General features: G+C 41.3%; 1 protein-coding gene across 1 annotated transcript; it reads left to right on the top strand.

The window, feature by feature from the left end:
- The first annotated feature begins 384 nt into the window (after positions 1-384).
- Positions 385-24,499, top strand: RIGI (RNA sensor RIG-I). Its single transcript, XM_069001956.1, has 18 exons — positions 385-607; positions 699-830; positions 2,641-2,819; positions 4,176-4,326; positions 6,025-6,147; positions 6,971-7,084; positions 7,991-8,144; positions 9,007-9,265; positions 9,971-10,133; positions 10,549-10,650; positions 12,685-12,842; positions 13,491-13,626; positions 14,541-14,689; positions 15,958-16,048; positions 16,770-16,940; positions 18,487-18,638; positions 20,450-20,596; positions 22,251-24,499. Exons 1-18 carry the CDS (start codon positions 502-504, stop codon positions 22,557-22,559), a joined length of 2,796 nt encoding a protein of 931 aa, XP_068858057.1. The 5' UTR covers positions 385-501; the 3' UTR covers positions 22,560-24,499.
- The last annotated feature ends 1,046 nt before the right edge of the window (positions 24,500-25,545 follow it).

The following is a 25,545-nucleotide window of genomic DNA, read 5'->3' on the forward strand; positions in this document are numbered from 1 at the left end:
AAAAAAAAAAAAAAAAAAAAAAAAAAGCCAGGATACAGCTCATAAGAACTTGTTCAGGTTTTTCTGGGGACAAGAGGAAAGAGAAGGCAAGGCGATGGTTTTACTCCTATTTCTTCGCTGTGCTTTTTCTCACCCTGGCAGCCGCAGAAGATGCTGGCTGCAGCCTTTCCAACTGTGTGCATGCGCATACGATTAGTTGGGGCGGGGGTGGCGGGGGCGGAGGGGGGATGGTGTCCTCTTTTTCTTTTGCTAAGGACGGACGCAAGCAGAAAGCAGCCTTACCTTTCTCGATCGCTTTCGGTTTCCGTTCTCCAGCTGGACTGAAGTTTCTTTTTCCCGTCGCTCCCTGCTTGCGGGCGGCTCCCACTCACTTCCTACCGGCTCTCCCCCTACCCCTTCTGGGGCGGGCTCCGCGCACGCAGGCGGGACCGGGACCGGGACCAGGAGCAGGAGCAGTGCCGGGATCGGGACCGCCGCCGGCGGTGCGTAGCCGGCCTCGCCATGACGGCGGAGGAGAAGAGGAACCTGCGGTGCTACAGGCGGTACATCGAGAGGAGCCTGAACCCCGTGTACATCCTCGGCAACATGACGGACTGGCTGTCCGACGGTGAGAGCCGGCAGCCGCGCTGCCCCCGCGCCCGCCGCCCCCGCCCCTGCCCCCTCCCGTCCCCTCACTGCCTGTGCTGGCTTCTTGCTAGAGGTGAAGGAGAGAGTCCGAAAGGAGGAGGAGAAGGGGGTGACGGCGGCCGCCGCGCTGTTCCTGGATGCCGTGCTGCTGCTGGAGGAGGAGGGCTGGCTGCGGGGCTTCCTGGATGCCCTGGTTGCCGCAGGTGGGTCCCACTCCCGGGCGGGGTTTGTCCGCTGCTCCCGCGCTGGCACAGCCGCCGCTGCCGCCCGCGTTCAGCCGGAGCGGGGCAGAGCCGCCCGGTGCTCCCGGGACCGGCAGGGTCGCTCCGTCGGCCGTGGGCTTCGGCTGCCGATCCTGCCACGCCAGGTGAGATGCGGTAGGAAAAGGCAAGGTGACAAAGTCTGGAAATAAGCCTGTTGGAAGGTGAAGTAGCTGGAACAATTCTAAGTTTGGAGAAGGCCTCATTGACGGGAGACTTCTCTGTCTCAAAGCCTTTAGAGAAGAAATAAGACAGTCATTGTTCTCACCAAATACAATGAAAGGACCCTAAATTCTCTGAAAGAGAAAGCCAAATGGGTTTCAGGATGTGCATGGGATTAACTGGTAGCGTGGGATAACTTCACTCAACAACAGAGTCTTAAATTACTTTTTAAAAATTTTTAAAAATTACTCAGTGGCACTGAAAGTCTTCTGTTTCAAGAAGTAAGTAGTCATTAGTAGTTTATATAGATGATTGTTCCACAGTAGCTATAACTACCTGATGTGTAAGTTCCTTATCCAATTTCCTTTACAAAACAGAGCAGAAGAGATTGTGAAGGTATATACATGTATAGAAGAAAGCATCTGCCAGCTTTCTTCTATACATGTATATTGTATCATAGACTCTTGTTGGTGATTTATTGGATATCTTGAACCCCACAATCTCATGCCATAAGGTACTCTTTTTTCATTTCCTCACCATTAATTATGAATAATTATCTCAGTGAACAAATAGTACAAAAATTTCTTGTCACTTGGATGTAGCCCACTTACCCCTTAAAGCAAGTACTAGGTCCAGAGCAACCTTTTACCAGTCTGTAATAATCCTGTCAACTGAATTTCAGAACTATCCCCTTTGAACCTGCTGATAGTGTTGAGTTTGGTGTATCTTCAGCAAAAACCTGTTCATTCAAAGTCCTATCCCAAGGACTTGTTAATTGGGCTGGAGATTAGAATTTAGGATTACTCTTCTTTTTGGCAGATGCAGGAATTAGTAATAATTAGACTAAAGACATTATGGTGGTAAGTATCCACACTGTTCTTCTGCTTTTCTAAAACTAGAAGTTGGGCAAATGCTTTCTGTTTGCCCACAAGTCCCTTTGGGACCATGATCTGCTTTCTTCCACTTCAGAAGCCTACACAGCAAATCACACATGTCCTTAAAATATACCTCCCTGCTGCTGTCTATTCCAGGACAGGATTTTCAGCTATTTGATGACTGTCTAGGTTGCAGGTGTCTGTACTGCTTTCAGTCAGGGACTGGCTTGAATCCAGCGCAGTGGAGATTTTTTAAGGAGGGTGGAGCCAAGGACAAGAGTAGAAGATAAAATGCTGGTAAATAAAAGGCCACCAAAGCATCTTGTGCTTCTGAGTAGTGTCCTTTGCTCTGGGAATCCCGTGGAAGAGTATCACAGAATGCAAGAATTCCAACGATTGTATGATTGAAAGACAGGAGTGGATATGGTTGCTTGGGTGATGTGACATGTGACATTGTGTGGCTTTTTTTTGTTTTTGCAGGTGCAACTGCTCTTTTAGCAAAGACTTTTCATATTAGACATACATATAGTACTATAAAGGAAAATAGTTACTTATTAGATAAAAATTGTACGTAGTTCACCTAGATTTTTGTCATTTACAGAACAAAAGAATTTTAATTTCTCCAGTGTGGCTGAGAAAATGTTTTTTCAGCTTGTTCCTACTTATTCTAGCTAGAGATTGAATTCACAGTAACAATTTGTATCTTTTTATGAAAGGTTACACTGGACTGGCAGAAGCAATCGAAAACTGGGACTTCAGCAAGCTGGAAAAACTGGAGCTGCCCAGGCAGCTGTTGAAGCGGATAGAAGCAACAATGCTAGAAATTGATCCGGTAGCAATCATGCCATACATAAACACATGCCTGATAGAGAGGGAGTGTGATGAGATCCTGCAGGTATGGTAAAATCCTGGTATTTCCCCAGTTTTGCATCAGAGAAGTGCTGGCTGCCTCACTTGTGGGATGAATCAGTGCTTGTGTGACAGGTGGCTGGGTGAGGAGGATGGCTGGCCACGGTCCCCTGGGAAAGGACTTCGCTTTCTTCTCTTTAGAAGAGGCTTTGCTGTGTGGCTACAGCATCCCACAGCAGTGCTGTCTGTAACACCTGCACTTCTCATTCTCACCCTGTGGCCCAGTGGGTAAGGGGACATGTAAAAGGGTTGCAGGCAGGGAGGCAGGATGGGGTGGTTTTGGTGTTGACAGAGCTCAGCTGTGTGTCTTTGTGAGTCCTGACTCCCATGAGGAGACCTCAGGGGCTCTGGAAGGTGCCACATTGCAGTGAAAGGGTGCCTTGCTATGCCTTTGAAATAGACCCCTGTCTGTGGGTCTATTCCAGTGCAAATCATACACATTGCAGTAATGCGCAAAAAAACCCCAGATTGAAGTAGGGAAATTGGTGTTTAGATGTTGCCTAAATTGATTGTTGCTTGTCATGGGATTTGACATATCCTGTTACCTTAACTGTAGAAACTTTGTGTAGCACTTTGAGTTTGGTCAGCACCCAAAGGCGGGGGTTCACTATTGTGTGAAATGGAACTTGAGGTCTGAAGTCATCAGTTAAATGCTGTGTCACAGAAGTGGACAGCATTTGCACTGCCTTTGGATGTGAAGCTGTTGTTCTGCTTCTCATTTCTAACTTGGTGTTGTTATTGATGACTGATAACAAGTGATGTTACCAAGCACTCATCATTTATGACTGGTTAATAATGAGTATTAATGCTCTGTGAAGGAGTCTGATAGGTGTTCTCACTCCTTGTGACTCCTGAGAAGGATTGTTTGCAACTATTTTGTTTTTAAAGTGACATTTCTTTATGGAGATACGTAGCGTTTGGAAGCTATTGCATCTGACCAAATATCAGGTCTGCCATAATTTTTATAATTTTTTTTTTCCTATTCTGAAATGGAAAGCCTCAGAGGTTTATGGCAGATACAGTTTATTACAAGGACTTTGCCAGACAGAAATTGGCAGAATAGCTCTGTGATGTTTCAGACCATATTCAAATACTCAAACAGATAGCCTACCTACTGTAGTCCAGCTAAGTTAAGTGTGTGACTACGCTGGCAGAATTGAAGCTGTAGTGGGTAAATGGCTGAATCTTACTGTGAAGCTTTTATTCATTGAGAAGGAAATGCATTCATTGAGAAGGAAATTATGTTCAACTGAACATCGAACAACAAATCCACCTACTAAGCAAAGAGCAATGGGTCTGATCACTCAGAACCTGCAGCATTTTCTGTTTGTGGTCTGTGCAGATCAGTGAATACAGAAGCAAAGCAGCCGGGATAACTAAACTCATTGAATGCCTCTGTCGCTCGGATAAGGAAAACTGGCCCAAAAGTCTTCAGCTGGCACTGGATAATGCAGGGTATTACAATGCAAGTGAACTGTGGAATATAAGAGAAGGTAAACTGTGAATTTTTTTTATGATGCTCTTTTCCCATTCTTGTACTAGACAGTAACTTTTTATCAGGAGAATCAGACTAATTTAGAAGGATATCATCAGACTACTTTGTTGTCTAAAACTAAAAACCTTTTCAAAATTTATTTTAAATGCCATTTGTATAAAATGAAATAAAAGTACTATCCTACAAACAGGAATAAATTATTTTTTGAGTATTTTTCCTCCCAAATGGTTAGGAATGATACTTCAGCTCAGGCTCTGAAGGCATAAACTAGCCATGTATACATAATGTATACATAGTTATTTTCTTCCTTCCCTTCTTCTGTAATTCAACTTTGCCATCTTTTTGGTTGCTTGAGTTGTGATAGATGCAATATTTTCTGAAAAAATATGATTTGTAATGTTATAGTCTTGAGAGTGATACACTTCTATGCTCCACAGAGAAAATCATGTACTTTTTTCTTTGAGAAATCGATCAGCAGCCCTTACCAAGTTATTATGTTCATATTTTGTAAAAGTGCAGAATTGTCTCTCATAAGATTTTGCTTTTTGAATTTACCTCTCCCTCCTTGAAAAATACCTATATAAGTAGCCTGCAACATAGGAGAATTTAGAGCAGAATACATTATTTTGCTACTAAAAGAATTATTTTAGATAAACTGGGCTTTATATCTTCATATCTACATTTGCTGTCTCCATAGGTACTTGTTTGAATTGGTTTTTTAGTTAGCAACAGGGATAAGCTATATTTAAATGGCTTTTTAAACTGTATTTCTTATTTTGAAATGTTTTTATTACTGCAGTCAAAGGGTGTAATTTCATATCTGGAGAATTAATTATTACATATGCATAAAGTTGTGTACATAATTAATAAATTTGTTAAAAGATAGGTAAAATAATACATAAGAATAATACCTACATGTATGTAGATACTATTTTATCTAGCTGGTGGCTATACATATTATTTGGTTGACAGTTACATTCTTTAAGTTAAAGATATCACTGTCTTTTGGGGCAGCTTCCTCTAACATCCAGCTCAGCAAAGCCAAAGTCAGCCTACTGAGGAAACATTGTCCATATTGGAAGCATTTTGCTGCTAGCAGTTAAGAAGAGTTGGTAGCAGGAATTTACTGCAGATATTGTGTGCTTTCTGGAGCTGGACTGATGTACAAATGTGCTCTTTCTCCCACTCCAAAAGCAGTGCTTTGTGATCACGTGTTCTGTTTGCAAAGAGACTCTTCATGCAAGGCCCAGGGATGGTTCTTTGAGAAAGTACTAATTATAAGGCTAAGGAAAATTTCTCTTTTGATCATTGTGTAAGATAAAGGATAGAGATAGTCTTACAATTTCTAGATCCTTTCAGAAGGTGGGGAGAAAGGGAGAGCAAAATCTTTTTTGTGCTTGTGGTTAATGTCCGTGTTACACAGTGACTTCTTGTCACTAAACACAGAGGATAAACTTTCCTCTCAATCTATTGTCTCCTTTGCTTTTTAAGGGATAGGTACACATGCCTTGTGCATGTGGTTGTTCTAAACCCAAGGTTCTCTGTGCTGTCCATCTTCCTTGAAAAGGAACCTGTATGCAGCATCATTTTATGTAGTCTTTTTCTTCCAGCAACCAGCTTCTTCACCTTGTCATCACAGCAAATATGTTTTAAACTCATAAGGATCGATAACATGCCTTCTTTTCCAATTATACAGATAATGGTGAAGATGTTGATGATGAAATAACAGATGCCTCTGAGAATTACTTTGAAACCATTATGACATTTTCTGAAGAAGCAGAATGTGATAATCTCAGTGAAAATCTCTCTTCAGTTTCAGGTAAGACTTAAGAACTTAAAACAGTTTGTGGTTGGTATTTTCCATTTCCTTAGATTCCCAAAGGACACAGATGTAGTGTGCCACAAAGGAAGGTACTGAGGAATTAATACAAATCTCTGACTTGATTTAGCTGTCTTCTTTTTTAATGTTTAAAGGATCTCATGCTGGGCATTGCAAATGTTCAGGGTTACCCCTCATTTATCACATTTCTAGTGAAAAGTTGTTCTGCCAGCACATTATCAAAAAGGGTTCCCAAACACCAGCCTGTTTTTGATGCACCTCTTCTCTGATATAATTAATTGACACATGACCAGATATTAACCAGTTTAGAGAGCTGAATGTGGCTGCAAAGGATCTGTGCAGTGACTGTCATGGAAAATTTTACTCCACCAGTAGTTTCCAGTTGCTGTTCCATAAGTCCAAACACTCTGACGAGACCACAGTTTAAGAGAGTAATAATGTCAAAAGTCTATAGAGCAGAAGGCTAAAATAAATCCTGTGCACGTATTTGGAGAAAACAAATCCCTTTTGTTTTCCTTCTGAGTTGAAAAAAGACCAGTTGAAGTGAGAGTTGTCAGCCAAGACCTTGAAATGAGTTCATTTTATGAATCACAGTTGAGGGGAAACAAAAGTATGCCATCAAACCTACACAAAATTCTTGTTTGGTGCATCTGTCCTGTGAAAAGGCTTGTCTGCCAGAGAAAGTTCTGTGTAGACTGCAAGGACTCTACATTTATCATTTTGGGTAGCAACTATGTGGGGCACAGCATATTTTATGCATTTTTATTGCAACACTCTTCACAGAAACATTATTTTATCCTAGAAAGCGTCTGTGAGTCTTCATCTGTTAATGAACCAAAGAAGGCTCGGAGCTACCAGATTGAGCTTGCACAGCCTGCAATTGATGGGAAAAACACATTGATTTGTGCCCCCACAGGTAAGGAAACAGACATTTCTTGGAAAAATTCTCTTTGTGCCGATGGCTGTGAAGGATAGGGAACAGTAAAGGTTGCATCAGACTTCTTCAGCCCTTTATTTAAAAGCTGTCTTCCTTGCAGTAGATCCAGATCTACCCTGCAGTTAATGACCATGGGCAGCAGAGAGGCTGGCAAAAAAGACGTGTCTCTTGGCGCGTCAGTGCTTGTATTCAGTACATTCAGCATTCATTTCCATGTTCTGACTTCTGCTTTCTCACTCCTCAGTGTGGAATTTTCTGTTAAAGTCAGTCACTAATCTTTGCAGATATTTAAGAAATCTGTCTTGCAAGTTGAAGGAAAAATAGGATGAGTTAGCCTGAATCTCCTCTGTCTGCTCTGCTGCAATGCCTACAACATCAAGACAGCCTAATTTTTCCCTGGGCCCTGGAGAGGCAGGTGGGATAACAGAGGCCGTGACACAGAAGAGCTCTTGGGAAACTGCACAGCAAGCCTGAGGGCCAAAGGCAAACAAGTGTGAGAGGAGCAAGGCTGCATGGGGAAGGATGGAAGCTAAAAGGGCCTGGTGTCTATACATAGTCTGATTTGATGTGAGAGCACAGACTAATAGTGAAAAACAGACTCAGTGATTTCAAAGAATTCAAATACAAGTGCAGATGGATTTTAATCCCCAGTGACTGCTTAACAGCCTTTACAGACTGAGACTGTGAGAGAGAAAGGGATGATTCCCCACCTGAAGTAAACAACAAGCTTGTGTTCAAATCTGTTCCAAATATGTTCAAGTCTGGAAGTGTAACAGCCCCATTGTCAGCTCCCCTTTGTTACAAGGCATTCAGAGGAGACAAGCTACTGCTTACAAATGCACCCTTTCATACTAGTGCTTCACCTTTCATGTTTTTTGTTTGAAGGATCGGGAAAAACTTTTGTGGCACTTCTGATTTGTGAGCATCATTTGCAAAACGTTCCTTCAGGACGAAAGGCAAAAGTTGTCTTCCTTGCAACCAAAGTGCCAGTGTATGAGCAACAGAAAAATGTATTCAGGCAGCATTTTGAAAGACGTGGGTAAGTGTAATTCTACCTGGTGGCTTCCTCCACAGAAAATAAACTACCCTCTAGGTCAGCTGTGGCTAGAGCAAGATGTAATGGGTTTACTGGTGAACAAGACTGTTTGACAATAACATCAGGATGATGCGTAGCTGCAAGAATGGCATTGCCGTGGGAAACTTTGGAGAATCTGAAGTCTGGTTTTGGAGAGTTTAAGCACTGATTGTTGCACATCAATGGAAATGGTGAAAGTATTTCTGCACTTGTCTATGGAAAAGGGTGAGGCGTGTTCTCTCTTGAGACTCCTTTCACCCCTGCTTCCAAAGATGAGGCAGTTCCAGGCAGTAGCAATGGGGTTCCTCTTGCCATTCCCAGAGCATCTCTTTTCTAAATGGAAGGACCCAAACTTCTTTGTTTTTCAACCTCTAGTCAGAAAATGATAGTCCACGTCTCAGATGGGACTGCAAATTGCTTAGAAGGGCATTAACAACCCCTTCTGATTTTGAAGGAACTGATTATTGAACATCCACATATGTATCCATATAGCTTTGAGCAAAGAAGGCTGCTGGACAGAAACAGTCCAATGATGCAAGGCATATACACAAAAAGGATGTTACATGTGATCTGACAAATGCAGCTTAAATGTACAAGTTCATCACTCCTTAAATATGATACGTTTTTGTTAATGGGAGTTGAAAATACAGTTATTTACCCTCAGGTTTTTTTCTCAGCTTTTTTGGTCAAACTGCCAGCTCCAACTCTTTGACATTAGTCGCTTAGTAACTGCCTTTCAAGCTTGCTGAAAAGCCCAGTTTTCTGTCTTTCTTTGCCCAGCAAGACATCCTTTTTCACATCCTGTTTTTTTGCATCTTTTTTCCAGATACTCTGTTCAGGGAATTTGTGGTGAAACAGTTGCAAATATCTGTGTAGAAAATGTTATACAGGACAGTGACATCATTGTGCTAACACCCCAGATTCTTGTGAATAGCATGGAGAAAGGAATCCTTAGCTCCCTCTCCATCTTCACTCTGATGATATTTGATGAGTGCCACAACACTACAGGCAACCACCCTTACAGTGTGTTGATGACCAGATACCTGGATCAAAAATTTGACTCCTCTGGAAACCAGCTGCCTCAGGTAAGGCCCAGCCTGTCACTGGTGGAAACATTAGAGGAAAGTGTTTTGCAATGCAATCAGCAAAGGCTAGTCTTGCCTTTTGTGCTGATCCAGTTCAAACTCCCATTTAACAACAGCTGCAAATGGAAACAGTGGTATCTGGAACACTTTCATTCTTGGACTCCTCCAGGCTTTTTTCCCATGTTACATCTTCCCTGCAGCTGCCAAGAAAGACTGATCAAGCATGACAAAGACTGCAGTACTTTAGAGCAAATGGAAGAGCTGAACTGGGAAGAAAGCATGTAATTTAGTAATCTGCTTGTTACCTCTCAGTTGCTGTTTTCTGTGACAATAAAATGGGGCCACCGCCTCTGCTGGCATGAGGTTTTCATCCAGCTGAGAAGACAGCTCTGAATGAGTGCAAAGGATGGGTCTGGGTGTGGCTTTGCTCTTCCTTTATGTGATAAGCACGGACAAATACAGCTCATTATGGATTCCAGCGGCTGGATAATTTAAGTTTAAATACTCTGAGTGCCTTGGGGAGGGCAGGAGTGCGTACTGGTTTTGGTTCTTAAGACTTTGGGCCTGCTTCTTGTTTACTTCTGCTGCTTGTTTTGTTTCCATGTTTTTGAAGTTGGTGGCAATTTGTTGACTGGTAACAGTGTCTCCTGGTTTTATTCCATTTGTGACAAAGGAGCAACCACTGCTGTTCATGTGTGTGCTTAGATTGTAGGTTTAACTGCTTCTGTTGGAGTTGGTAATGCCAAGAGCATGAATGAAACTGTAGAGCACATCTGTACCCTCTGCTCCTACCTTGACATACAGACCATATCCACTGTCAGAGAGAACAAACAAGATCTGCAGAGGTTCGGAAACAAGCCAGAAACACGTAAGCACACTTCCTTTATATTTTCCTGTGAGTTGCAAAGCACCATGATTATGGCAGCTACCCAATTCACCTTTTTTTAGATTAAGATAAAAGCTTAAAGCTAAGCTGGAGCTTTGCTTCCTGATAGCTTGAAAGAAGTTTAGGCTTGCAATCTCTTGTTGCCCTGCAGAAAGGCAGTGCCCATATGGGCATATTTTCTCTGCTGTTCATGTACCATCTCTGATTTTTATTCAGTTCTGCCAGTGAGGATTGGGGGCTGCTTTTTCTGTGCACCTGCAGTGCTCATTAACAATAAACTTGACTGTGATTGCATGAAGCACCATGTGTAGCATTCTTCTAAACAAGAATTTGTTCTGTGCTTCCCAAGAAAATATTTTGCTTACTCAGGCCACTGACTTATATTTCTCTTCTCTAGATATCAGATGGGTTAAAATGCGAGCTCAGAATCACTTTGCAGACATTATCTCAGGTCTGATGTCTGAGACACAGGTGTTGATGAGGAAGATTTACTCAGTGGGTAAGATGCTGTAATATGCCTGTATTGCAGTTCAGTGTTTTATTAAATCAGTGTGAATCATAGCTGCTAGAACAGACACTCCTTTTTCACTTTCTTTCTCCTTCATTTTTAGTTGCCTTTAACCAATATTTTCTAAATAAGAGATTCAAGTATTTTCCTGTAATACGTGATTAGTTTGACAATCATAAATATTTTTGCTTGAATTTCAGCCTGTTACATGCAACTAAAAATTGTGTGCTTTTGACACTGTCAAATCCTTCTGAATTTAAAGAATCTGAAACAAAAGGGTTTGCAACTCAAAATGCAATGGGCTGGATTTCATTGATGAGAGATACCTGTATGTTCTTATTTAAACATTTCTTAAAATGCTTTAAACAAATGCTTCACACCCAAGTCTGTCTCTGTTAGGAAAATAAGAAATGTCACAGTTATGCTATTACTCTGATTGTTGTAATTTTTTCCTTACAACTAAAGTTAATTTTCTCACTTGCTGCTCTGACACCTCTTGTGTTTTCTCTGGCCTCTGAGTTGCACTCGGAGTTATTTCTAGGGGTGCCCTAGCCACCTTTTCTGGTCAGCACCCTGTCCTCTTCATGCTTCTGGGTGCTTCTATTTCCACTTTTTACCAGGTCTCCATTATTTTTTTTTTAAAAAGCATTTGAGATAATGTTTCAGAGTAGGATCTGTGGAACATGAACATCACTGGAGAGAGCATATGGCTGCCCAAGAAAGGAAACAACTGTCAGTAAGGTTCCAGCGTCAGGATTACTCTGGTGGGAAGGTTTGCAGAGAGGAGATACATGATTGTGGAAAAAAAAATGGGATCGTGAGATTACTTCTGTAATCATTCAGAAATAAATTGATCTTTTCTGCTTTTGCAGAGTTCCTAAGGGGTGTCCAGTAAGTGGCTTTTATAAAAAATTGGAGAGCAGAAGGGGATACAAAGCAGAGACCCATAGATGGATATGCTCAGGATCAGCCTTGGTCTCTCCAGCTCTGGATTAAAGCATGTTGTCTGTGCTTAGACTGTTTTTTGCACACTGACTGCACTGCCTTGAAGCTGTTTACCTCAGTTCTAGATTTGCCCCCTGCCCTCAACCTCCCAGATATTTAAGAGTGAACTGTATTCTGGGACAGGAAGGGAGAATTAAGACCCCCACCCAACCAAAAAAAAAAAAACCAACGAAACAACCCAAAACCCAGGAAGCCCGATCAAAAACAAACACAGGTTTTCAAAATGCATGTTACATTAAGCAAACACTTCTGAAGCTTATTTTGCATCACAGTTCCTCTTTCATGAATGACAGTGGCTTCCCTTCTGTAGACCCCCTGATTACTGAAGCCTGTGAAGCACTCAGGCAGAGTATGTATGCAGCAAACAGGTACTGCCTAGTTCTGCCTCAAGGACAGGCCCTTGGACAATATGCTTCTGGACTATTTAATGAATGAATATAAGCTTTTGAGTAGCTGGTAATGCAAGGAAAAACGTACATGCAGGTTTCTGAATACTGCAGGTTTCTTACAGGATAAGTGAGCTCTAATTTTATTACTGAAGTCCCTGCAGATGTAAGTACACAGATCTTCAGCTGAATTATATTGGGTTAATTTTAGGCTAGCATCTGGGTATATACTGAAACACAGGGAATGAAGAAGACAGAGCCAGACTCTTCACAGGTGGTTCCCAGAGCTGGACAAGAGGCAGTGGGCACAAACAGAAATACTTAAACAGGAAGAACTTTTTTGCTGTAAGGTGGTCAAACACTGGAACAGGTTGCCCAAAGAAGTTGTAGACTCTGTCCTTGGAAGAGCATTTGAACTGAGTGACCAGCTCTAGGTGATGTGCTTTGAGCAGAGGGTTGAACTAAAGACCTCCACAGGTGCCTTTCAGCCTCAATGGTTCTGTGATTGTATCATAAAACTGTTCTTTTGCATAGGCTTTTTAGAGGCAATATTAGTGGGAAATGTGTTATTCTCTAGGTAATGGGCTTTTTTTGTTATTCAAGATGAACAAATGTTTTTTCCCTCCTTTACTAGATACCATCTCCCAAATCAACAAAAATTACTTTGGGACACAGAGATATGAACACTGGATAGTTTCCACTCAGAAGAAATGCAGACTGCTGCAACTGGAAGATAAGGAGAAGGAGAGCAACATTTGTAGAGACCTTTTCATTTGTACTGAGCACTTGCGGGTAAGTGTGTATCCCCTTTCCTTCCATACAGAGTTAGAGTCATTCTGTTCCTTCTGATACAGGTATGTTCACCTAGAAGCAGATTTTAAACCAACTGTTCTATTTAGAATCGTAGAATATGCAGAGTTAGAAGGGATGCCCAGGGGTCATTGAGTCCAGCTCCTGTCCCTGCACAGGACATCCCCACCATGAGCAACACCAAGAGTGTTGTCCAAGCACTGCTTGAACTCTCTCATGCTTGTGCTGTGACCACTTCCCTGGGGAGCCTGTTCCAGTGCCCAGCCACCCTCTGGGTGAAGAACCTTTTCCTAATATCCAACCTAACCCTCCCCTGACACAACTTCAGGCTGTTTACATGAGTCCTGTCACTGGTCATGACAGTGAAGAGATCTGTGCTTGCCTCTCCACTAAGTGAGGATGTTGAAGACTACAGCAAGCTGACACAGGCTAAAGCATAAGGTGTGTAAGAGTTGTGTCTACAATACTCACTAGGGACAGATTAGTGCAGAGGAGACTTAGCAGTGCTTGTGTTGTCATGAAAATAAAAGAACACCATGAGTTTGTAACATTTAATCTAGCTAAATAAAATTTGTGTTCATGCCACCCCATGGAAAATGAGGCCTAATGCATATGTCTCTTTCCAAGCAGAAATTCAACGACGCTCTCATTATCAGTGAAGATGCCCGCATCGAAGATGCTTTAGCCTACCTAAATGAGTTTTTCACAAATGTAAAAAATGGACCATATACAGAGTTAGAGAAGCAACTGACGGACAAATTTCAAGGTATTTCCCACAGTACCTGTGACAGTTGCAGGGGAGAAGAGAGTTTATGATGGGATGGTCCAGGTGTTTTCTTCCAAGTAAGTGCAGTTGTTTTTCCAGAAACTGCACTTTTCAGAAGATTTGGTGTGTGTATGGGTGCAAGTGTAGTGTTAGGCCAGGCTGGGGGGACTTACCTTCTGGGACTGTAAGCTTCTAGTGCAGAAGCTGAGAAAATAGTAATAATTAATAACAGTAATAGTAATACCTAGATGCTGCAGTAAATTCTTACATGCCTGGCTTGGAGATAAGGCAACAGTGTCCTTATGGCTGTGCCCCATAAGTGGGGGAATGGTTTACAATCATGGATGCTGATACCATTAGGTAAGCCAACATACACTGCTCAGTGCGCTGCCTAGTATCCTGGGCAGTGCTCCCACATGAATCCCAGTCTTCTGGGGAGAAGCAGGTGTCCCTTGTACCCTTCTGATTGAAAGTTAGAGATTGCACTGTTCTCTGACTTCTGATTTAGTTAAAAGTGGGCTATATTCCAGCCTGTGGTCTGGTGCATTTCAGTGTTGATTGCAATTTTAAATCACTGGGCTGTATGCTCTTGAGTGTCAGTTGTTTTCTAGGAAGAAATAGCAGCACAAGAACTGATTTGTTTTGTTGCTGTCTTTTGATGCGCAATATATCACAGAAGTTCTCATGTCAGTTTGCTACAAATGTGAGATATTCATAATTTTGTTTTTTCTGGGGATTTTGTTACATTTAACCAACAGATTTCCCTGCCTGCATTCAAAAGAATGGAATAGAAAATGAAAAAAAAAGCTAAAGAGAATGTGCGTGGTGTTCGAAAGTAGGTTTGTGTAGGAATTCTGCTTTCTACATTAAAAAAGGTAAATTTTTCAAGAAACCTCTCTTTTTTTTTCTGTCAGAGAAGGAACCAGAGCTGACTGCCCTTTCAAAAGATGAGTCAAATGAGAATCCAAAGCTGGAAGAGCTTGCTTGCATCCTGGACGAAGCATACCGCTATAATCCACAGACTCGCACTATTCTCTTTGCCAAGACAAGAGCTTTAGTCGCTGTAAGACATTTGTTTTTAAAGCTCCTGAAACAGGAAGTGGAAAAATAAAATGCCTCATCTTATTACCCTTCCCATTTTTGATCTGAAATAGAAAAATATGCATGTATTTGATCTTTCTAACTTATTTTACTGTGTCTACCTAAGCCCTTATGCTCTGAGGCAGGATGAGTAGAGTTTTCTTTTCTTTTTCTGAAAACTACAATACAGCTATGGTGTCCTACATGACGTCTAACTACATGTCATAGTCGATCATTAAACCATCAGATTTTTACTTTAGGCCTAAAGTCAGTTTTAACAAGACATGTTTTAAGGGTTTTGGCTTTAAGGTAGCAGTGTTATAAATCAGCAGCTCTACTCCATTACTGTCTGCGCATCAGGAGGTATTTATACATTTCTCAGAGGATTCCTATAGACATAAAGAAGGTCTGTGCCCTAGTACCGGTTTTTAATCAAGAAAAAGGAAAAACTTTGTGCAGCAGATGTTCTCAGGACTCTTATCACTGGTCCATTTCAAACTTTCCTACAATCGAGGATCTAGGCTGGATGATGCTTTTTTTCTATTATGATACCTTGCTCCCAGAAAAGGTTAATGCTTGAAGTAAATGTGCTGCTAATCATTAGCATGAATAGGTTAAAACATTTACTGCAAATATCAGCTGTCTCTGGCTACTGTAAACAGATTTATCAGCTGAATGACCCAGCCCCCCTTTTTATGCTTTTCATCCAGACATGCTGGATGAATTGCAAACCAGAAAAAATTAAAATCGGGCTAAAGTCCAAACTAACAACACCAAACATCTGCTGGCAGCTTTCCATTTTAGACTTAAAACAGTGGCTTGGCTGAATTTTGGTCTTTTGTAAAAGCAGTTTGAAGGTGCTGCTGTCACTGTGTAGTGGAAGTCCAGTTTGTAAATAGCAACTACTTTCCTCTGATCCCAGAGGTGTAGCATTCCGTGACCTGTTAGTTTATAAGAGAAAAATGCAAACTTTTTAGCAGTGAAAGGCTGCTTGCTCTCTAGCCAGCCCTTAAGTTGCAGGGGTAGGAAGAGTGGAAATCAGTCTAGCATGGTATAATCTGGTGTCATGTGAGCCTTGCTTTCTCACCTATTAAAAATATTCCATCCTGACACACAAGTTTCACCTTGCTTTCTGCTTTTGGGTCTTCTTTTGGAAGTGTTAATTGACTAGGCAAGCATAGGAAGGATCTACCTTTCTCAAACTAGCATTTCATCTGCACAGGGAATCTAACTCTGTGGTTTGCTCTCCAGGCTTTGAAGAAGTGGATAGAAGCAAACCCTCTACTTAGCCACATAAAGCCAGATGTGTTGATGGGTAAGGGAAGTAAAGATCATAAAACAGGTATGCAAATTTGCACTGAGATATAACATAAGCTAAATCTGTGGTGGCTATGCTTCTAAAACTGTTCTGCTTTCCCTGTGTTCATTTTCTGTGCCCTTAAACAGAGGAAGGTCATGCAAGTTTGCACTTGCATTCTTCCGTATCTGGAAGACCTTAAATGGATTCTAAGGAGATGCTTGCCTTTTCTGTCCAGAACCTTTGGTTAAAGCAGCAGTAATACTGTCAGTGACACTTCTCTGCAGGGTTCTTTTGCTAGTTCAAAAGCAGTTTAGAAACTTCACCATCATGGCTTCTTGTGATTAATTCTCGTGTTGTCGCTGCTCCTTTTATAGATCCCTCTCTTATTTTGTGTTTGACGGCACAAAGACATTGTAAGATAGAGTGGAAGCTACAACTGAAATGAATTGCCTATGACTTAAGAGTTAGCTTGGGTTTTAACTAAGCTGCATGGGTGTCTCCAGTAAAGATCATCTGGGAGTTGTGTCTAAAATGGTGTTTCCCAGGTTGATAATTCCTGTGACACATCAACAGAAATCCCTGGTCAGTGGGTATAGTATAGATCCAGCTGCATATCAAACTTTAAGTAGTTTTCCAGATCAAAAGGATGTACTAATTTCTAATCACTTAAGTAAAAGCAAATGTGGGTATCTTGCTCAAAGAGCTGCTTTTCAAAGCTTGCTCTTCAGTGTTTTTTTCCTGATACAGTTTCTTGGTACTGTAGGTATGACCCTGCCAATGCAGAAGGGTGTACTGGATGCATTCAGAAATGACAAGGACATCAGACTGCTAATTGCTACATCTGTTGCTGACGAAGGCATTGATATTGCTGAGTGCAACCTTGTGGTGCTCTATGAATACTTCGGTAATGTCACCAAAATGATCCAAGTCAGAGGTATGGAATTTCAGAGCTATTACTTTAGAAACCTTTTTTGGCCTAGAAATGACTAGAAATGGACATGAAATGCTACTAACAGGCACATTGGAAATACTATAATAATATGTGCATGCTTTGCTGTTGTTCTTTTATGCCTTAGAGCTAAGTCAAGTGAATGATGGGACATGATAAATCTGTTCACAGAGCCAAGTCCTTGGTTTGTCTGACTGTTCTTTTGCCAGGCAAATTAGCCATGCTGCACGAGGTTATTGAGCTGTTGAGGACTGACAGTCACAAGCAGAGAATTACACATACAAGCAGAACTATGGCTAGAAGAGCTATTGTCAGAAATATTAAAATTTGTTCTGTGACAATTTACAAAGGACTGCTGCAATGGAATTTCTTGTATTGCCTTGGCTTCTGAAGGCCTTCCCCTGCCCAATGGTTTATTACCAACCCAGCAACTCCCAGGTACATGAGGCCTTTGCATGTGCAGATGCCTAATATTTAAGACTAAAAAAAAGACACCCTGTTTCTGTCTTCTTGGCTTGTCCAGAGAAGTCTGTCAAGACTTTGGCCTTAAATTTGGTGATTGTACAGTATAGCCAGTAGAGGGGAATGAAGAGCCAAACTAAATACTGATTGCTGTTTCACGTTCCTAAACAGCATAAAACTGCCTGCTCTTTTAAGGGTGCAATATTTTATCCTGTTCCCCAACTAGTTAACATAATTTAATGGGAAATGGTTTCCATTGTACTTACACTGTACTCTACTTTCAGGGTTTGTGTGTTGTGACTTTCTTATCTGTGTCTTGTAATGAAGTAATTGGCCCAGAATTTACTTTTATGGATGCAAGGATAGCGTTTATTATTAAAAAGCCATTAAAGGTGCAAAGAAAAGAGGTTATGTCAGTTTTAACCACATACAATCATGATTTTTGTGGAGTAGGAGCTTGAAAGAAAATGTGAACACTTTTTATAACTGAACTACATCTAAACTGGTATGTGATCCCTGTAGTTTTTGGTTTGCCGGTGTCACAGCTTCAATAAACAGGCAGGCAGTAGACATAGGTAGAAGAGAAGGCACTTGCTGTTCTTGTCTGTGTTCTTGTCAGCACTATATTTCTAATTCCTTAGGTTTTTGTGATATATGGGGTTTTTGGTTTTTTTAGACACCAATTAGCAGGGATGAAAACTAATAAGGAAGACTGAGATGAACTTTTCTCCTTTATCTTTTTTTTTTTTTTTTTAACACAACAACAAGGCAGCAAGATGCTATACAAAAATTGAATTTTAAAGTATGCCTGAACTCAGCACAGGGAGGCTACAGAAGCAGGCAATACAATACTGGCTAGGGTATATGGTATATCCATGAGGATACCTGGAAGGGGGCATCTTGTTCTGGTTTGTTATTGAAGAATGTTCTTCAAAGCAGCATTATCTGAATCTGGACATTGCAAACAAAAGCAGCCCTACAGAAGGCCCTTAACAGTATTATGGCAGACCTGTCACTTTTGGACATGTTGTTAAGAGTAACTAAAGAGCATAAATGTGTTGCTATATAGGTCGTGGAAGGGCAAGAGACAGCAAGTGCATCCTTGTGACAAGCAAAAGAGAAGTGGTTGAGAATGAAAAACAAAACAGTTATAAGGAAGAAATGATGAATGCAGCTATTGAAAAGCTACAGAACTGGGATGAAACAACATTTGCAAGAAAGGTTTGTGATTTGTGCAGTTTTCATACTCAAATTTCAAAGGTATAATCTATATCAGCCTTCACCTACTAGGGCTCTATATAGGGCCAAGTGATAAGCTGAGGGAAGTGTTCATTGTACTTGATTTCTGACAAAGGCTAGGTCAGCAGAGAACGGATGGTGTGTACTGATACTCTGCAAATGTCAACTGTACTGTAACTGCAAAAAACTTTGTGAGGTAGAATTTATGACCTGTTGCTTATGAAAAGAGAAGGACTTATGGGTGATTTGAGAGTTGGAGGCCATCTTGGGCAGAGTGTACAAAGATATCGTGATGTTTTGCAGCTGAAAATCAAGAGGGCCAAAGCCCAACCACCAAGGCCTAAGGAGAAATCCCCATTCTTTATTGGATATGGAGGGAAACATAGGGACAAAGATGAAGAGGAGAGACTGAGGTACTTAATGCCTTGTTTGCCTCAGTAAGACCAGTTGTACTCAGGATATCCAGCCCCCTGAGCTGGAAGACAGAGATAAGGATCAAGATGAAGCCCCCATAATCCAAAAGGAACTATTAGTGGCCTGCTACACCCCTTAGACACACACAAGTTTATGGGGGCAGATGGGATCCACCCAAGGTGGTGAGGGAGCTGGTGGGAGAGCTCATCAATCCGCTTCCCAGCATTTATCAGCAGTCCTGGATAATCAAGGAAATCCCAGGTGACTGGAGGTTGGTCAGTGTGACCACCGATATACGAGAAGGACCAGGAGGATTTGGGGAACTACAGCCTTGTCAGCCTGACATCAGTGCCAGGGAAGGTTATGGAGCAGATCATCTTGGGTGCTATGCATCACATGCAGATGTTACCCATTATATACAGGATAATCAGGGATCAGGCCCACCTGGGATGCGTTTATGAAAGGCAAGTCCTGCCTGCGCAGCTTGGTTTTCTTCTGTGACTGTGTGACCCGCTTAGTGGGTGTGGGGAAGGCTGTGGTTGGTGTCTGTCTGAACTTCAGTAAGGACCTTGACACCATTTCTCACAGCATTCTCCTGGAGAAACTGGCTGTTCATGGCTTGGATGGGAGCACTTTTTGCTGGGTAAAAAAATGGCTGGGTGCCCAGGCCCAGAGAGTGGGAGTGACTGGAGTTAAATACAGCTGGTGGCTGGTATCAGTGGTGTTCCCCAGGGCTCAGGGAAGACTGGAACAAGCCACTACTAATAAAAAAGCTTTGTACACAGTTCTTCCGCATCCCCATGGACTCATCCTGTGTTTCCAGACAAGCTTTTGGAGACTGAACTGTGCAACAGAGGATGCCCAAGGCCCCCTGGCCTTTGTGACATTTCTTCTCCCACCTCCAAGGCTTGGTGTGATTGCTCCTGCTTCTTCTCAGAGGATTCAATTTCCGCGTTTGGTTCTCAGCTCTAGGCCGTGCCTTGTTGCTTCTTTCTGTGCCTGCAGTTTCTGTGGTCTCTGTAGCTCTCTTTCCATACCATGAGATTCCTAGAGCAGCAGCATTAGTTGTGCTGTAGGGTCTCACATGTCTTAAGTCTTCACACAGACTTACCAGCCTTAGGACGAGAGGGGCTGTTGGGGGCTAGAGGGGAGGAAGGATCAAACAGTACAAATGCTGTCCATCACGTAGTCTCATTCTAGCCCTGCAATCTAAATTGACAAATGTACCCTGTTCTTTCTTGGTATGAGTTGCCAGAACAAGGTGTGTTTTGTTTTGTGTGCTTTAAGTAATAGCTTCCTAGATGTTTCATATCCAAAGTCATGTTTAGGCTGACACTGGGATTTCATTTCATAATGATTTTGATTTTTATTTATTAAAGATGCATGACCTGCAAATGAAGGAAAAGAAACTACGAGATTCCAGGAAGAGTGAAACAAAATATAAAGTAGTGGAAGGAAAAATAAATCTTTTGTGTGGAAAATGCAAAGCATATGCCTGCAGTACAGATGACATCAGAGTTATAAAGGTATGTTTCTGTACAGGGACCTACACCCATGAACACCAGAGAAATCAGCATTATTGAACTAATTGCATTGCTTATTAGTATGGAAGTGGGCTATTTTGTACAAACTGGAGGAGAATAGAAATTCTGAATAAATCAGTAAAACCACGGGAACAGTTGTGACTACTTCTGTACTACAATATGATATTAGTTGATGTTGTTCAAGGTGTGCAAATATGTGATACGGTAGGAATCACTTCCTGCAGCCCTTCTGATGAATTTTGTGGAAAACCACCTGATCTTCAGCTATATAACCTGCTAGTGTTACTGCTGGATATTTACTTTCCTGATTAGCATCAGATGGGAAGTCTCTCTGCTGTTGAGAGATTTCTCCCACAATTTCTGTTGACTGAAAATTATGTACTGGGATCAGCTTACTAACTCCTTGTCTTATGGGTCAGTTTGAGTTTTGAAAAGCAAGGTAAACCATGGTTTCACAAGAAGAGCCCTACAGGTCTTCAATATTATTTTGTTTTCCATTCTGTAGGTGTAGTTCACATTGGTTCCATGTATCATAGGGACATTTTGATTGTACTCTTTCTGAATGTGAATATTTTCTCTGTAGACAAAAGAAGGCAGTACTCTTTACACATGGAAAGTGGTGATCATGGAAGAGAGGTTTTTCTGGGCCGTTTAAGCCTTTGTAGTTCTGCTTTTTGTTCTTTTGAAGCTGCTTCAATTTGTGCTGCTCTGAAAAGTGCAGTTGCAATGTGATAAGGGGCTTCAGGCTACAGCTGAGCATTACCGTGTCTGCCTTCAGGACCTTGCCAAATTTTTGTTTGTTTTTACCAGCTGTTTTTGGAATGTAGATGGTGTTCCCTACTCCTCTGCAAGGAGCTGGGAGTAGCTCAGCTTTGTGAAAACTTGGTTACATTTCTCTGACAAAAAACAAGGGCTATCTAAAGCACCTCTGACTTTTACTCTATTTTGTGTTCCTGTATATATATCCTGTATATATATATCACCTATCCCTGTGCAAATAAATCAAAGAGTTCAGAAAACTCTTCAGTAAGTGTTTTTGCTTAGTGTTCTGGAAATAACCCCTCACAGTTTTTAAAATAATCCCTACAAACTGATTTCCAGGAGGATCTACCATTTTCAGACTCAAGCTCAGATTATAAATATGCTTTCAAATAAGGCTGTAATTTCTTTAATCTTTTATTATATATGTTATAAACAACAACTGTAGCTCCTTTACCTTGTTAGGGTTATTTTTTCTACCACTCCAAAGTAATTGCATCACCTGTCATGGGAAGCAGGAGTCTCTCAAAGTTGTCCATTGTCTGAATTACTCTCTTAGTTTCCTGGACAAGGCTCAAATACTGCAAACACAGTTTTTAAAAAGCTTAGTAAGTTCAAATATATGTAAGCTGGTGACTGGGGATACACGGTAAATTTTTTTTGTTTTGGTAAGGCCAGGCCTGCGTCCTTCTAGTACCTGGTATTCAATGAATGGGGGGAAAAAAAAGAGCAATGAGCCAAAGGGAGTGGAAGGTGAGCCTCCTGGGTGACAGCAGGTGTCTTAACAGTGAGAATATGTATTTGAGAAGGGGAATGACAAGAAAAAATGAGGAATATTATTTCTAATATTAAGTGTTTCTGGCATGTTTTGTTTCAGGAATCTCATCACACTGTCCTAGGTGATGCATTCAAGGAGCGTTATATAACAAAGCCCCACAGCAAACTGGTTCAGTTTGATGGTTTTGAGAAAAAAAGCAAGATGCATTGCCGAAATACTGACTGCCAGCATGATTGGGGGATTACAGTGAAGTACAAGACATTTGATAATCTACCAGTGATCAAAATCAAAAGCTTTGTACTAGAGAATGTTGAAACTGGGACACAAATGGATTTTCAGAAATGGAGAAGTATTAATTTCTTTTTGAAGAATTTTGATGAAGAAAATGACCTGAACTCAACATTTTAATGGATATATTGTTCTACTGCACTATGCTGGAGTAGTAGGTGACCAATTTTTGTGTATAAAAGCTTTTGTTCTTTATGCTAGGCCCCTCACCCACATCTGGCTAGATTATAAAAGGCTGGTAAAGCTACTGAAACCAGTATTTGCTATGTAATGAAATATTTCACCAGAGGTTTCACTAGAAGGACAAATATGTGCCTAGGCGTCTAGATCTGAATCATTACGGCTATGAGGAACCTGGTCTGAAAAAAAATAAGATCAAGTTGGATGACTAACTAAACATCCAACTTTAGGTGACAGGCAAGCCCTTCAAGAATTGAGATGCAAATCAGTATCTTCTTTGGTACTGCTAACTTGTTGTTGGATTCCACATCCTTGCAGCCAACATGGCTTACTAGCACTTCAGGCATTACTCTAGCTGCTTTTAAAACTTTTTTAAATGTTACTTTTAATGTTCTAGACATAGATATATAAAATTAAGAGAAAAATGTCCAGTAACTTTTTTGTAAGGACAATACTACATGTCTTAAATGTATCTTTAATAGGAAATTCTTCTGCAACAGTAGAAATGCAATAGGGCAGAGCCCTCTTGGGGATTCATCCTTGTGATTAAAATGGTGGCACTTTTTTTTAAATCACTGCACCTTGTTCAAGTTGCTGTTGCTCAAGTTGCAGAATGGGCACCCTCCTGTGTTGCTTAACTGAACAAGCCCTAATGGGGACAACACTGCCCTGGAACATGGGTGGAGGTTCACTTTTGATGGGGATTAGCACTTACCTGGATGCCCTGTCTCATGGATTATTGCCTAAAATCTTTCAATACACTGGGAATACTGTAAGCTTCCTGTCAGAGCTGATCTAGCATTCTTACAAAGTCTAGGCATTACTGCGTTCAAATCTATCCTCTTTACCCAGATCCCAGACTTCCCTGGGAGAAACAGAAATTGCTACAGCATTATGAAACACTGTTGTACTTCTACACTTTAAAGCACCTGCTGATTCTACACATCTTCAGTGAGTTTAGTATTCAGTATTTCTGGAACAAAAAAGAAGTGCATTTTCAGTTCACCTTGTGTATTTGACAGTGTGGTAAGGTATGTATGTGCAAGAATTACATTACCAAAACACCTGAACTAATTAAAAAAAACCAATCAAACAAAAAACAAACCCCAAACCTAATTCAAGAGTTAAAAAAAACCAAACCTAAATTTATGAGTTCAAAAATTAATTTAAACTGCTTAAATCCTACTCAGTGAGGCTTGCGGTGTTCCTGTAAAGTGTTGTGTGGCATTAAAAGCAAAACTATTTTGTAAGTCCTGCTTCATGTTCCACCCCAATCCATGCCTTTTACCATGAAAGCTGTATGGACTGTACAGGAAGGCTGAATCTCAGTCTTACAGTAACTTCCTCTGTACTTAGTTTTTACCTAAAAGGAAACACAGAACAATGAATAAAGATGATTTATGTTCAGATAATGCCTCCCCTCCAAAAATACTAGGAACAAAGTATTTTTGAAAATGGCTGGTTCAGCACTATCAGACTAAAAGTACATGGAAAAATCACAGTTCTTAAGTATCAAATTGTTCTGTGAAAGGACCATCTACCTGGGGACTCCTGGCATAAAAAATAACCAGTCCTAAATTTCACAGTTTATAGTAGTAACTACTGGGAAGTTGAACTTGAGAAATTTTGTTATTTTCCTATTCCTTAAATACAAGGATTTCAGACTAAAACAACTTTGCAGTTCAGCCTAAATGAGTATTAAAAGTTGATGGGATAACACACTAAGAAGAATTCAGCTTGATACAAGGAGCCTTTCCTTCAGTGCACAGTGGAGATGGGAGGGTGGGGAAGAACACCTATTACCGCAGGCCTGGTTCCTAGGGTATATCGCCATGTCCCGCAGCCATAGAGAGGAGGAGGAGAGAAGACCCAGCAGGCAGGAATTGTGCAGCAAGATTGATTCATTTAATTATTTTACAAACTCTTTTATAGACTTTTTCTTCATAGTCTAATTGGACAAAGGACCAGCCACCCCTTGGGGGTGATTGGCTAAAATCCTAAAACATCCATTGTCAAAATATTTTTCTACTATACCATAAACAAGACTTTTCAAGGTTGCAGGTGTCTTGGTTGTTTACATTCCCTGCTACCTCTTCTGTGAGAGAGAAAAGTCTCTCACGGACTTAGAAAATAGCAAGAAAATCCTCTCTAGCAGCATTTTTGTACCTACAATTCCCCCTTTTTGTTTTATAAGATAACAACTCTACTATTAATCCAAAATAGAAATCTACATCAGTTATTAATTCTAAATATGTCCTTAAGGCTTTAACTATCTGACTCCATAACAAGAAATTTAAAATTCAGTCTCTGCTTGTGGAAGGACCATCCCAGTCTCTGCTTGTAGAAGGACCATCTGCCTGATGGTTGACATCTTGATCATCATTAAAAGAGTCATTAGGCTGATGCTCTACATTCTGGTCGCATTTGGATGATTGGCATTCTGGTCATCATTTGGAGGTTGCCTGTTCTGCCTCTGGTGCTGTAGGTCAGGGCGAATGCATTTTGAAGGTAGCCACCGTATCCCAGTATCTGTGGAAACGCAAGCATACCCACGACCCCAAACGATAAGCTCATAAGGGCCTTCCCACTGGTTAGTGAGTAAATTCCGCACCCAGACTTTTGCCCGGGGCAGTTGTCTTCGCCTGCAGACTGCAATGAGAGAAAATGATTCAGAATAACAGGATTATTTGAATTTTGTGGTACTGTAAGGTGATTAATTGTATACAAAACTTTTGCTAGTCGGCTCTGTGGGGTTTCTCCATGCATTCCCCTTTTCTGCTTGCCCAAAACACGCTTCAAGGTACCATGAGCGCGTTCAACAATGGCTTGGCGCGGGCTCGGGCATCTGCCGCTCTAACAGGCTGAGCAGGTCCTCCATCCTTTGGGATAGGTTCGGTAGCTCTGTCAGCAACGGCAGATGCTGCAT

The sequence above is a fragment of the Aphelocoma coerulescens genome, assembly GCF_041296385.1.
Source record: "Aphelocoma coerulescens isolate FSJ_1873_10779 chromosome Z unlocalized genomic scaffold, UR_Acoe_1.0 ChrZ, whole genome shotgun sequence".
In the NCBI taxonomy this organism is placed as follows: domain Eukaryota; kingdom Metazoa; phylum Chordata; class Aves; order Passeriformes; family Corvidae; genus Aphelocoma; species Aphelocoma coerulescens.